The 15,625-nt window shown below is 37.0% G+C and overlaps 1 protein-coding gene across 3 annotated transcripts in view; it reads left to right on the top strand.

The window, feature by feature from the left end:
• Nucleotides 1-15,625, top strand: part of CSMD3 (CUB and Sushi multiple domains 3) — a 683,676-nt gene that overhangs the window by 83,255 nt on the left and 584,796 nt on the right. For all 3 annotated transcript variants that reach the window (XM_062568389.1, XM_062568388.1, XM_062568387.1), the window contains exon 2: nt 480-702. In XM_062568389.1, the coding sequence (XP_062424373.1) occupies nt 480-702 (223 nt within the window). The remainder of the gene's footprint in view (nt 1-479; nt 703-15,625) is intronic.

The following is a 15,625-nucleotide window of genomic DNA, read 5'->3' as shown; positions in this document are numbered from 1 at the left end:
AGGACACAGTGACTTAGGGAAGATCTTTTTATAATGATTGTTTTCACAATAAATAGCCTTTCAGCCTCCTGCTAGGGAGGACCAGCAGGAAGCTAATGGATCTGCGCCCTACACCAAAAGAATCTTGCTCTGGTAGCATCTCTTCCCTTCCACTATAAGGGTAATTGAAACAAATACTGTGTCCCAGGCAAGAAAATGGGGTTGCACATGTTGTTTGTATATATTTCTCTGCAAAGATGCTACAATATGTCTTTATATAAACAGTATGAAAAACACATTTGTTGGTGAGTGGCGCTGCTTTGCATTAAGTGGCTGTATTTTAATACTTGGACTCTACCTTACTAAATGCTGTACTTTGGCAGTTAAGAAGTATTTTGTAGAAATCATGAACTCCAAAGGTATATTTTTTATTGAATGTTGATATGAAAATGTATAGCTAACTTATTTTTCCTTTTGTTGTTGTTGTTGGTTTTTTTTAGGATTTATTTATACCTGTGGTGGAACTTTAAAAGGACTTAATGGCACTATAGAAAGCCCTGGCTTCCCGTATGGATATCCAAATGGTGCAAACTGTACTTGGGTTATAATAGCAGAAGAAAGAAACAGAATACAGATTGTCTTTCAATCCTTTGCTCTGGAAGAGGAATATGATTATTTATCACTATATGATGGGCATCCTCATCCTGCTAACTTTAGGACAAGGTAAATAATTAACTTTATTAAAATATGACCTATGTTTGTGTGTTAAAAATATCTGAGAAACTGATAAAAGCTAATGCCTTTACATTTCTCATTTACCTCATCCAGACTTTAAGGTGCACATTATCCTTAGTTAATCAAAAATGACTTACATATGTGATGTGATTTAAATCTATTTAAAGCAATTGCCGAAAACAATTTCTAGTACTGATATAAAACTTGTCATCTCGACAAAATGCAATGAACTAAGAAACATATGGGAAACAAATGATTGCAAAGGAAGACGAGATAGTGCTGATCTCAGTTTGAGTGACCTAGGAGCTGTGGAACTTTTTTAAACTTTGCAGCAGGAGGCTTTCAGGAAGGACTGGAAAAGGATAATGCCATTTCTTAGCAATTGTGTATGAAGGGTCACGAAGGGACCATAAGAGTAAAAGAAAAATAATCTGAAAATCAAGAACATAACGGATTACAGAACATTTTTTTATCAATGCATATTTCCAAGCTCTGATCCAAATGTTCAGTTCTGGAGAGCTGTAGACTGAGGGATATATAACAAATTTGCAATAGCAGTGCATGTTATGCATACATATATTAGTTGTGTTTACCATGACGAAGAATGCAAAGTATATTCTTATTTAGGGGTTGTCTAGTTTCACTTTACTTTCACATAGTGTTGCTTTAATAAAGTAGTATGTTTTCATAAGGCTAAATATTATATGGGAAATGTGGATTAACTGTTAATGATGGGTGCCCAGAATGGGTGTTCTGGTTTCTCTAGTTCTCTAGTGTTCTGAGATTTCTCTAGAAATATCACTTTTAAATTAAGTTAATGAAAGAAAATGATCTGAGCTGATAAAACATCACATAAATGAATCTTTGGAGCTATTTGATGATCTCTCTCATGTGTTATGAAAATAAATTGTAGTACAATTTGTAAAGAATTCACTGTAGTGTAGTGAGTGCCATAAACTAGGGAGTAGGAGGAGCAGGGCTGCTGCATGAGGAGGGATAAGCCAAGAGCAGGCTATGCCCTCACCGGCACAGCAGAGCTGGGTGCTGGTCCCAAGGTTCATCAAGAGCCCCTGACTCAGCAAGTGGTGACCGAGGTCCAGGGGAGCCCCATCAGGAGATGGGGCCAGGGCTGGGGCTGGAGATGAGCTCGTCACAGCGCAGGTCCCAGGGGTGTCTGCAGGAGGCAGGGTCGGTGCTGGACATCAGCACTGCTAGGATGTCTCTGGGGCAGAGACTCTGGCCCACGCACAGATGGTGCAGGTGGGGGCTCCTATTGAGGCTGCTCAGGCTGGTAATGGCTGTTGGTGCCCTCAGGACTCTGACAGTATAAAAAAAAATGAGGAGAAAATTATTTAATGATTGCCTTCAAAGCAAGGTTTAAATATTCTAGAAAACACAAGGTTAAGAACTAACTATATAAATCATTCAATGGGTACTCTTCTTGTCATTCAAGTCACATTGAAACAATAATTAATTTTATAAAGACACGATTAGCGGCAGTGATATGATACATAGGTAGAGAGCTGAGAAAATTGAAACTCCAATTCTGATTTTTTCCCTCATAATTATTTTACTTTAAAACTCTAGTAATGTTATTTTAAGAAAATTCAGAGCATAATATGTCGTATACTATCAGTAAACACTGAAGAGTATGTTTGCCCTTTTTTTTTAGGAATGCTTAACTTGAACACTACTTTTAAAAGACATATATCGTACTCACTAGGTATCTAAAATATCTTTTTTGATCTAATTATCACCCCAATATGCAATGTGATATTCAATTATTTAAGGGTAGTTCTAATAATAGCTTGTACCCAAGCTCCATTCATAGTCACAAGTGAATATAGCTGTTAAAATTACCAGTACTTAGCTAGTTAGTTTATTTGACATGTAAATATTCATCATAAAATTAAAAAGAAACAAGTTCAGGCCTGTTTTAAACAGAGGCATAATGCATCCATGCTGCAGTTGTACTGAAATAAATTGAGTAATTCAATCCAGTATTTTTCTGCCTTACTTTGCAAAGAGAAATTTGCATAGCTTTATGTTCAGAAAGCAACATTTTAGTAGCCAAAAAATATGTATTTTTATAAATATTTTTCTCAAGTTAAATATAAAATTCTTTAGAAAGTGATGTCTACTAGAATATTCAGGTAAAAAAAATATAAGAAAAATCCACTATATTGTCCCTGAATAGACAGGCGTGGTATAAGAGTATCAAAAGCTCTGCTATTAGCAAGAAGGTATAATCTTTTTGTCACAGCTATTCACTGTTTTTTACAAATGAAAAGAAATATGAGTACATTTATCAGAAATTAGGAGAAGTGGAGGTATAACAAGCTGGTGCAAATTAGAATTTTTGAAAATTTAATAAATTAACATTTGATTTGTGTTTGAGAGCCTCCAAGACTAGCATATATCTGCAGAGATATTTTTCAATGTTGATATGTGTTAGTGTGCCCAAAGAATTTACGGTGTGTATTAAAACTTTTCCCAACCTACTCATAGTGAAAAAATGATTTGGCAAATGAGGTCACAGGCCTCACAAAATTGAAACAGAAGCAAGCTTTAACATTCCCAGTGTTTAAAAGGTATTTGAGCTAATATTCATCCCTTCTAACTTCTTGTTTTTAAATAAGATGAATCATCCTTCCATCTGCATTCCCTGCTCAAGTAAACAGGAACTGGATGTGTTATCTTCAGCCTTTCTTCAGTCTAAAACTTCCAAAAGTTTGAATTTCATAGTAAACTCTTTTATAATAGTGTTGCCAACTACTCAAAAAAGTAATTGCCACTACACAACCAAGGAATAAGTTTAAACCAAACTTAACTAAACTAAAATACTTAATTTTTTAATATTTAACATATGGAACAACAGATGTCAACATATTAAGTAGGTGAGTTACTGGCTATTAAAGTAAAAAGAATTTCATTGGTCCCACTAATTATAAACAGTGCAAAAATTTGGGCGTAGAAGAACATAAAATTACTGAGAACCTTTAATATTACTTTTAATAATTCACATTCAGTGTTGTTAAGGCTGCAGGCAGGGGAGGGGGCTGCTGTCTGGGTCCTGGCTTGCAGTCAGGATAACGAAGGGGGCACGGAAAGCTGCGGGACCGTGACAGGGAACAGCCTTAGGAGCTGCAGGACATCACAGACAAGTGCCACAAGGCGGGACCGGATGTAGCGAAAGTGGAACCAATGGGGAAAAGGCAACAAGATTTTTTTATTATTTTTTAGGAGAGGATGAGGTTGGAGAAGGTATGAGGGTAGGTCAAGAAACTAGACAAGCTGCAACCTTGTTTATTCCTTAAACCAGGTTTATTCCTGCAGCGGGAATAAACCAAACCTGTTGCTCTGGCCATCGTTGACCCTGCTTCTGCAGGCAGGAGGGCTGGGCTGGGAGCGTGGCCAGGTGCTTTTCCGGGCCGCTAAGGGAACATCCGCACGGGCAGCTGGAGCACCTCGCTGGCACCCTGTCACTGCCCGCTCCAGCCCTGATGGTGTCGGCAGCTGCCCACCTCTTCCTAATTAATGTGCCAAGCGTTATCGGCAACTTAATCACACACGGTGATTTATCCTAGAACTTGTCAAACAATCCACAGCCTACTCTCTCTGAATAATTTACGTTATTTTGATTTTGCAGTGTTGGAATGCTAACATTATCATTTTATCCAAAACGTTACTTTTATTCCAAATCTAAAAGTTTATTGAAAATCATTCTTGGGACAGGATTAATTCAAAAAAAAAAAATAAAATCAATGGCACTTTAATTATTTTATCTTATTACTTGAAAATAAATAGCAATAAGTAAAATATTAAGAAACCTCACTTTTCACAGGGGAAAATATTTTTCTGGAAGAAGACTAGATTTAGACTTAAAAACTTTTCCATTTATAAAGTAGATGAATTATAATTTACATCTAATACATACTAAATTGTCCAAATTATCTTAACAGAGATCTTATGGAGAAGGAAGGCTAGCAAGAGAATGATCGGCAATAACAGAAACTTTCAGTGCCCTCATTTAATACCTCTGCATGTTTTTCTGTTTGTTTTTCTGCTTATCCAGAATATGTATTTCTTGTCTTACTATAAAATTGCAGATAAAGTCAGAGCCAAACAGGCAGCAGTTAGGCTAAGCTGCTATCTTAGTGCAATGTCCAGTTTGTAACATGTCACCGAGAACCACCCTGGTAGCTAGAGTAATCTTCTGACTTTCTCTTTTGGTCACACTCCTTCCTGAGGACTTTAACCTTAATGTTCAAATTCTTTTAAAAGTTTTATATCTACTTTACATACTTTACTATCTCCCAGCCAGACCTGTCACATTGTCCTTTTTCAGGATTCTGTTATACTGTTATTTGTTAGCAAGTCCTATTTGTGCTGCAGATGATCTTTCTTTTACTGAGTCTCCTCAAAACCTGAAGACAAAAAAAAAAAAAAAAAAAAAAAAAAAAAAAAGCTTTTTTGCCATGTTTTTACTACCTTCTTCCTCCATTTCTCCTATACCACAGTTTCCACTTACAGAACTTACTCACTTTGGGACTTGTTTTACTTACAGTATATAGTCTTTGCTCCTTCTCCTTCTACTTCCCTTGTCTTCAGTTCCTCTATGTGGCACAGCAGAGAACTCACAGCTAACACCAAAGTCTTGCATGGGCAGAATGCCATGTTGACATGTTGATTCACCTTTCTGGCCCCAAGCTAGATTTTCTTGCATACAGCTCCATATTGCTTCATGTCTGTGTATCCTTTTGCTCTCTGTGAGTTTTTTCTAATATGAACAATAACTTGTTTACTTAAACCCTATGAAGTCCCTTCCTGAATTACATCATCATTTTTCTTATACTGCTGACATTTCAAATTGTTACTACTTTCCAAGTTAGTCCTTTCCCTTTTATCTACTATAGAAAATGTTACTCAAGTTAGCAAACTCAGTACTAGTTAAATACCGGAAAAATGGTAACTCTGTGAGGGCCTGTATTAAATCCAAGAGTGACAAAATCTCTTTGGTTTACTTAGTAAGCCTTTAAGACTTATATCAGAGGGGAACATTTGCAAACATTCAGGTCCTCATTCCTGAATAATCTTGACAACTTAAGTATGCAAAGCTTCCTTTTTTCACTATCCTGTTTGAATAATCAAAGACTACTTCAGCATTTTTGAGTACTGATGTAGACCAATAGCTGACAACAGGGACACAGTGGACCATTTATTGAACCTCAAGAAGTTTCCACTACCATCTGAGGCAACTGTAGCTCTTGAAGTTTTTGCTTTCAGATCGTATTTATTATAGACAAAGTAGAGGTAGTTTTCTTCTCTCATCACTTCCAAACTGGCAACTAGAGCAGAAGCTGTGTGAGCTGATTAGGAGCAAATTAAGGATACAGCACTTTGGAAGCTGCTGAGCACTGAGTCATTGTTTTTTATTTTCCAGTTGATTCACAGTGCTCTAACTTTGTCCACTATTTGCATGGAAAGAGAAGACAGGAGAGAATTTCACTGGGGAATTACAGATCAGTGAACAAAACCAAATTGGATGACTTTCTCCCTTCACACAAAGAAATAGAAAATAAAAAGGTGAAAATGCCAGTTAAAGATCATGGAAGAGAGAGGAAAACAGAACATGAAAAGATCAAAAAAAAATGTAGATGGAAAGACAGAACAATTGCAGTTAAAAAAAGACAAGACAGCAAGGTAAGCAGCCAAGTAAAGTGGAAAATAATGAGACAGAGAAGACAATGAAAGATACAAACAAGAAAATTTAAACTGTGAACAAAAAATAAGTAGGATAAAGGTATAAATGAAATATATGTAAAATGTTGAAAATAGTTTGAACAAGGAGAAAAACACAGCAGTAAATAAAACAAAGCTTCAGATAAAAGAAACAAAGATAATTGAAACGAATGCAGCAGAATGCTACGGTAAATAAATTCAAGATTTTTAGCTCTGAGAGGTGGGTTTTGAACAGATAAGCCATTTAAATAGAAACTATGCTTTTTCAGTCTGGAAATTTTGCTTCATGAACAATTCATATGAAAGCAATAAAATGCTTAGCTCTGATTATAAACTTCAAGCTGTGAGAACAGTAGCTCACACCAATTGATCTATATTCTTGGGAATATTTTGGTATGGTGTTGAATTTCTAGATATCCACTGAAAGTGAAAAGTGGAAAGTTAAAACTAATACAAGAAAATACTTGTTCAGACAAGGCACAACTGGCTTCTTGAATTTATGCTCGTGTTATTGCAAAGAGGGCAAGATCTCAGAAAGAATGGAAAAATATATTAGACATTTACATAGCTAGCAAGGATGTCCCAAATTATATGTTTAAAAAAAAAAAAAAATGTAGTGATTATTTGAAGATGGAAGTAACTTTCTTCTAACTGACCTTAGGAAGACACTTCCCCATTATTAGCCTTCCAGGGGATATCTTTCTTTGAAGTAACTGAGCTAGTTTGACTAGTTTGAAGTAGCTGGTGGATATTGGGTTGTCTGCACTGGGCTGTTTGTATGCTTACAACAGTATGTAACTTCTGGTGTAATTTCAAATAGTAAAATACCAAAGCATAAAAACTCTTTTACAGCCTCAGATAATTAATATCTTCTGGAAAAGCTGGTACTGTCATTATACAAACGAAGAGTACATATACAGAAAGTTTTATGGGGAGATGAATCACAGAATCATAGAATCACAGAATGGGTAAGGTTGGAAGGGACCTCTGGAGATCAGCTAGTCCAACCTCCCTGCTCAAGCAGGGTCACCTAGAGCATGGTAGACAGGGTTGCATTCAGGTGGGCCTGGAAGATCTCCAGAGAAGGAGACTCCACAACCTCTCTGGGCAACCTGTGCCAGGGCTCCGTCACTCTCACAGGGAAGAAATTCCCCCTCACGCTCAGGCAGAACTTCCTGTGCTTCAATTTCTGCCCATTGCCTCTTGTCCTGTCACACGGGACAACTGAAAAGAGTTTGTCCCCGTCCCCTTGACACCCTCCCTTCAGGTACTTGTACACACTGATAAGATCCCCCCTCAGTCTTCTCTTCCCCAGGCTGAAGAGGCCCAGCTCTCGCAGCCGTTCCTCATAGGGCAGGTGCTCCAGACCTCTGATCATCTTCGTAGCCCTTATGATTCCATCTCTGAAATTGGCCTCTGCTAAGTATGAGTTAATCATTTTTCTTTACTTTCCTATGGTGTCATAAGATTTGAAGCAGTCTGGAAAGCAAATATATCTTAAGACATTTGGATCTTCATGATCTCTCTAACGCTTTGGAAAACTACCGTACCTGTTCTGGCCCTGTTCTTATTCTTCAACCCCCATGTAAAACTACTTGTGTTTATAATCCACTCCAGCCATTGCCTTAACTCACCAGAGTCCTTGCTACACACTTCAGTTTTCAGTATCTATACTCCTCCAGTCTTCTGCCCTGCTATTTCTGTCTTGAACTCTGCTTTCCTACGTCCCTCAACCAGCCATTTTATGCCCATTCCTTTCTGCCCACTTCCACTGTAACATGAACTTATAGTCAACATATTTACAGAACAGAAAACTCCTCTTTGTTTGCCAGCTGTTAATGTTGTCTCTAATTTGCCTTGCAGCTGTGGACAAAGGTTGATTTTTGTTGTGGAGACCACTTTGTCATTACAGTACTGTATTCAACCAGCAAGGACAATCTGTGGCCATAAACCCTCCATCTTATTTTTTAGCTGTGAAAGGGAGGAAAGTGGTAGTTCACGATAGTCATCTTGTCCCCCAAATTTGTAGTCTATGGCAAAGACCGTTCTCTTGCCATGGTGTCTAACTTAGAGCTGCTTACATTGAAGTAGGGCAACTGCTAAACTAAATGTTAAATTCAGCCAGGGCTGTTGTAGTTGACAATGCCAATAAACTTACCTCATAATGTCGTTAGCTGAATCACAATGTTCCTGGAGCAACCATAAGCTGTTACTACTCTCTTTGAATGCTTAGCTCCTACATGAATAGAATATATCTATTGTTTTTGAAAAAAAGCTTGATCATTCTACTTTAACTGATAGGTCAGCAGAAAGTCAGAAGCAGCGTATATGTGTGCATGTATGTGTGTGTGTATGCATAAACATATTTATAAATGCATATGTACGCAAATATTCAGAAGTGTTGCATTGATTAGAATTAAGTCATGTTTAGGTCACAAGCCTCATGTTCAGATCTTCTCTCTCTATAATTGTATATAAGTATATAATTGAATAACATATAAATGACATATGTTATATCATATATTATAAATAATTATATTTAAAGTCTATTGTATATATTATTTATGTAAGCATAAAATATATTTTATTTTACTAAAATATATACTCCTAAACCTGCTAACGTGGAAGAGTGCCTTCTATTACAAAAAGAGCAAATTCTTCCTAACAGGTTGAACATATTGAAAAATGTATCTCTGAATCTGCTATTAGTTCTTCTTCAGTGACTGCAACGCTTCAGGACCTAGATACAGCAACATAGATATCCAAAAGTGTTCTTTTTATTAGTTTAGTCCAAAAAACTCAGTCATGAATGTATACTACTTTCTTATACAATATCAACCAGGTTACATGATTCCAATGAACCTCCATTTTCCCTTTATAAAACACCATTACTACCCATCTACTTTTCAGAGTGGGTTGGAAACTTGACCCAATAAAATATGTACAAAGGACTGTTTTTTTTGTTTTGTTTTGTTTTGTTTTGTTTTTTTTTTTTTTTTTTTTTTTGGCAGCTAAGTATTGCATCTTTAAAAATATGAAATGAAAATACTGAAAAAGACAATATACAAAACTATATGAAAATAATGAAAATCCAAACCTTCAACAATGTAAATAGGAAAAAAAATACGTAATTTATTCAGAAGTTACTCTGAGGTACAACAAATTCTCTTCTTTTCCTCATAGTTTAAAGTTACTTTCCTTATATCAGTCAGCTCAAATGTGTATGAATAAAATGCAAAAACTGCACAAGTAGGCCAGGTTTTCACTGAATCTTGCAAGAGGAGAATCCTCATCCCCTTTAGGTCTTTTTTCATACTATACACAAGCAATCTGGTTTTGGAAAAATGCTATTCATTCTTATCTACAGCTTGCAAGAATGTAGTAAAGACATCTACTGCTAAAGCTTGTACATGGTTCTTTCTCCAAATCTCTTTTACAAGGTGATTAAAATTGCTGATGAGCACAGCACTCCTGCACTCTGGAGTAACAAACACCTAGGTACAAAGAGTGTAGCTGACATTTTTGGTTGGAGTATTGGCTGTGGTGAAGAAAGAAGTGAAATGAAAGAGCCCAGTGTGGTGATCTAACTTATAGCATAAAGAACAAGCATAAAAGTGAGGAACGCTGAGAAGTGCTAAGGTATATATGGACAGCCATTATGATATATGTCTTATATCAGTTTCTGGAAGATCAGAAAATTAAGTAAATAGTGACTATGATATGACAGGAATAAGATGAGATGGATGAGTGGAGCAGACCTATGCAAACTCCTCAATGTTCTTCTACATGTGCAAAAGTGGCAAAGTCCTGAGTAAAAGCAGCCTTACTTCTAGGATAATTCTGTCTTGTAAATTCTGGATATACTGTAGTATTTCAATCATCATTTAGAATATAGCTATTGATAAAATTGGAAAAAGTGTTCTACAGTTTGAAGGCAATGGTAACTATTCAAGGATGGAGTTTGAAGTGTGTAACCACTGACATAAGTTTACTTCCATGGTAAAATCAAATTAAGTCAAAGTTTTGGGGTTTTATTTTGAAATTTGAAACTGAAGTTGCTGACAGGTGTGTGGAGCTCCAGATGTTGTGGCCCATAGAAGATGGGTTTGCTCTGGGGTGCTCCCCAAGAGTTAACAAACCCCAGGAGCATCACGGCCACCAGCACCACCACACTGTGGGGCTGCTGCTGCCTTGGGGTACATCCTCTGATGACCCCTGACTGACAAGTCCAGACGCAGGCGAAGTGACACCGCAGACCGTCACCATTAGACACCTCGGGCTGTGGAGCTGTACCTGCTAATGGGCACCTTGTTCCCCACGAGCAGGGCTGTGGGCTGAGCACCAGGTGACCTCCTGCTGTGCCCACTGGTATTGACTGGAGCCACACGGCCTTGGTATCGCTGTGGGCTGGCTTTGCTCTCACTGGGTACAAAAGGGAGCCAGCCACATGTGCTTGTTGTGGACTTGGGCTCATGGTCAGCTGGCCTGTGGATCCAAAGACCCACTCATCAACAGGGACACCCTGATGTCAATGGCGTGCTGAGGAGAAACCAGGAAAGAATTCTCCCAGAAGGGTGGTCCGTAAGAGGTGAGAGTTGTCCCTGTACCAAGCACCTGTTGCTTGCGAGTCTGGGAAAATCTATCCCAGAGGGGTGGCCTTGGAGGAAAGGGTGAGAGAGGTCACTGTACCGGGCACCCATGATAGAGCTGTAGAGCTCTGATCTGTAGATATATTTTCAGTTCTATTTCTAGCTTTACTATACGTTTAGCTTTGTTATAACCTCTTATCTTTAATAAAGTCTCTTGCCTGATGAACGATGCTCTCTTGAGTTCAGGACAACTAACTTCAGAATCCAAAGGGATCCGAAGCCCCTCTGGGGCACCTTGCAGTCACCTCTCTGCTTGCTGCCTTAGGAGCACATATGTAGCATGATACTTGATAATTCAGCTCTATAAACAAAATCCACACGAAAAAGCCTCAATGCCATGCTAGTCAAGGTAGTATTTGACCCTATTGCCATTTGATTATTAATAATTACAAAAATATCCTTTGCCCAGTCCCCATGTGATTGTAAACATGTTGTAGCAGACCATGTGAAAATGAATCATGGCTGTCACAGTTTCTATTAGATTTATTTCCTTTGTAGATTTCAAAAAAATATAAGAAGTAAAAATAAATTGTAAAATAGAATTGAAAATAATTTCTTCACAATATGATTTTTCACCATCAAACTGCTGACATACCATGTCATTCTTAAGTAGCTATATCCCATATGTATCTTATCCCATACTGTCTAGCCTGATAGGCTTTTGACTTTTGATATAATGAACCTGAGTTACATTTGATACAACTGACTGTCCAATTTTATGTTGAAGATTTAAGAAGTTTGTGTCCATCCTTGTGTTTTGAGTAAAGTGGACTTAATCCTACTGTAACTAAGGCTGTAACTGGATGATGATGTCTAGGGAAATTAAAACTGGCTTTTCTCAAAGTGTTATTGGGCTATGTTTTGTTGTTTAGTAGAGCCACCTTAGGTTATCAATCAACATGCTGTAATACTATGTTACATTATAAAGTTAATCTGAACCAGATTTGTATGGTAGCGGTTCATAACATTGTTTTATGGAGGACAGATTTTGTGACTGACATTCAGCCATGCAGATGCCATTTCAGAAATGGAGTTAGTGTTTTAGAAATAATAATCTTCAACACACAACAAAAATTCATTTATGATGGATTACGTTTTATGTTCTTTTTCATTTTTTTATTAAAATTGTGTTTGCTTAGACAAAGTGTTTCTTACAGGCTAGCATTTAGAGAAGCGGTCATTTCCCTGCTATTGAATTTGATTTCATACTTTGTATTAAGTATGTCAATGGTTTGAACAAGTCATATTTAACATTTTTATAAAACAGTCATTTATCCACCCAAGGATGAATAAAGGGAGAGATGATGCAAATGTTTGAAAGTTCCCATGTCCTGGGGGAATATCCATGAAGAAAATCTTACCTGAGATGATGGTGATGCTCCAAACAGGAAATTGAACTACTAAATTTATCTGTGAGTTCTCAGCACATAGTCAAAAATACCTTTCCATGATAGACTTCCATTAGTAATGTTTAGTTAAAATGTTACTTTACAAGTAAAAGCAATATTATATATTGAAATGACAGTCTTTAACAGTGGAATATTACTTACACAGCAGTGTGTCCTTAAAACTGTGTATGTGATACTCATTCTCTGCTACAACAATGGTTCTACTCATTCACTAATGTTTAAAAGTATTAGATAAACATTATCTCCCTTTTTTTTGAAGAACAGTACAACATTATACTTTGTCATGCATAGCGTAATGACATGTAATAAATTGTCAAGGCATATAGAAAATGAAAAATGTGTTCTACTTGTATATCTATTGTTGTAATAAGTTGTTTTGTTTTGTTCAAAAACTGTTAATTTTTTGAATGTATATCATACATGTTAGGGAGAAAAAAAACAAAAACAAAGCTGGAGAGCTCTGTACTTTGACACCCTAGCTACAGTTTGTTCCAGAGAGCTGCTGTTTTTCTGCAGTCGTTCACGTATATCAACTTAAAAGCTTGGTCTTTAACCACTAAACAAATGTAGTTCCTCTTTATTTCAATGGGAATATTTAGATTTGGTTTGGGAGGAACTAATACTGTGACCCAAAGCCCTTGAAAACTGATGGGAAGATGCCCAATGATCCCAATGAGTTTTGAATTAAATCCATTGCTCAACAGCCAGTGAGAAGCTCTGAATGTAAGGATGCTAAACATACGTAGGAAGCAGTGGAGTTAATGATGCACTTATTTTGCAATTCATTTCACATCTTCATTAATTTTGGAAAGTTTGTTCCTGCATTTAAAAAGTTAAGGGAAGATTTTCAAAATTTCAGGTCAGAATTTCTGTTATTTTTTCCCGAATTTAAATGTTTCGCTATCTTTTGTGTATCCAAACATTCCTCTCACTGTTCCTATTTTTTTATGTTTGTTTCAAGGTATAGGAGTTTTCTCAAAAGAGCAATTAATTTGAAAAATTATACTTAATTATTGAATTTTTTAGTTTGAAAATTTTAGCTGTACTGAAGAGATTTTTTTTCCCCTAGAGGATCTTTTTCTTTCTATTCTATGGGGATAGAAGAGCCAAAAGGTCACATCCATTTATTTTCAGTGGACAAGGAGAAAGCTTAAAAAAGAAAATCTAGATTTTCCAGGTCAAAATTTTTAATTTATACTTTTCTCTCATGAAAAAGAGTCCTTATTTTCTATTTTAAACTCAAATACGTATTTTCTGAAAAATGCCTTACACCTTTCTGCTAGAAACTGCTGTCAAGAACAAATGTATGAAGTTCTCCATGACATTTTAAATATAATGAACAACATAGAATTAAATTCCTATCTGTTATGAGATTGAAAATGAAATGTTTATATTCTATATTCTTACGTAATATATACATTAATTTACAGCCCTTTATTCCTCTGTTTTTCCAAAGATCGTTATAGGCTCTCATCTACGGGTATGATGGGATTAAGAAGTGTCTTAAACTATACAACTTTTTACCAAAACTGTCTCCCTCAGAATTTTAATTCTGCCTACAGAAAATCTTATCCATTCTTCTTGACTTTCTTCTCCTCCACCTTGTGTTTGATTCCCTCTGTTTTCCAAATTTTCTCTGATCGAAATCATTTTCCATCTAATACAACTCCAAAGATCTATTTCTCCTCCACCTTTACCTCAAGGGCATTTCAGAATGGTTATGCAAAATGGAGAGATTAATTTCTCACTGCAGTGGTCAAAAATAAAATTTTTATACAGACTTCATTCTCCAGTGCAGTGGATTCAAGCTCTGCTGAAGCACCAAACACTCCAAATTGTTCTGTAGAAAGACAGCAATATCCACCATTTGAGGAATGAGACTTTCCCCTGGCATCCTCTGGGCTTCTCTCTCTTTTTGCATGCTCTACTCTCTGCTCCATTTTTCCTTCTAAAGAAAGCTGGCATCTATGAGGAAAGTCACTAGCCTCTGACTTACAGTGCAAGATTTTGGGAAGGAAAAAAAGTATAACAGAATCCACTTTTTTTTTTTTTTTTTTTTTTTGAGCTGTACTTAGTGTTGAAGGCTACTGTTCTCCAGCTAATTTAGTTGATGAATGAATAGGATTTATTCTATTTGTTACTCAATAATGACTCTATATTCTAGACTGTGCCTTCTCAATATAAATTCCATAGATCCTGAAATATATGAAGATAGCTTTTCCTCTTTCAGAGGCCTGCTATTATGACTTTATCTCTGTAGCAGAACAGAAATAACATGTGTGGTGATAATGTCACAAGCATTTTGCTCGTGGATAAATTCCAAAACTCCACAGAATATTTAATGAAAGTGGAAGCTGCTCTGGAAGTTCCTGGCGCTTAAAGTGGTGATAGGCAAAATATGCCATCTCTCCTTTCCATACTGTGCTATTTTCACACATTAAGGCAAAGTTACAAAAGATAGTTGAGCTGGTCTCAAAGCTCGTTGTCACTAAAAGAAGTAAATTCAAAACCTCTCTTCCACTGAATCTGGCTGTATGATCCCCTGCCCTCCCTTCCACTGGCTCTGGCAATCTTTAGGGTTCAGCAGAGCAAACCCTTTCACAGAGCAGTGTAGCAGGCACCAGAACTAGTTGCAGGACTGTGTAGGAAAACAAGAAGTGGCCTTCCCTCTTTTGGCACCGGAAAGCACTTAGATCAGCTCAAATGTATGGTGTAATTCCACCCTTAGCCCACACCCAGCTTCACAAAAAAAAGGAGATGAATAAGCTATATTGTCCTAATCTTTTAGTTGATATAGGCTAAAAAGTAATTATTTTATCATTATTTTATTCTTATCAACTTAAGGGTCTAACCTGTTTTTTGAGTCCCCTAACAGTAACAGGTTTGTTATGCAGACACCTGGACAGGCTGGGGAGTTGGGCAGAGAGGAACCTGCTGAGGTTCAACAAGGGCAAGTGCAAAGTCCTGCACCTAGGGAGGAATAACCCTAGGCACCAGTCCAAGCTGGAGGCTGACCTTCTGGAGAGCAGCTCTGCAGAGAAGGACCTGGGAGTGCTGGTGGATGACAGGTTGACCATGAGGCAGTGTGCCCTTGTGGCCAAGGCCAATGGT

This window comes from Rhea pennata, chromosome 2 (assembly GCF_028389875.1).
Source record: "Rhea pennata isolate bPtePen1 chromosome 2, bPtePen1.pri, whole genome shotgun sequence".
In the NCBI taxonomy this organism is placed as follows: domain Eukaryota; kingdom Metazoa; phylum Chordata; class Aves; order Rheiformes; family Rheidae; genus Rhea; species Rhea pennata.
Note: the sequence above shows the minus strand (reverse complement) of the source record. Positions and strands in the feature narration are given on the sequence as shown.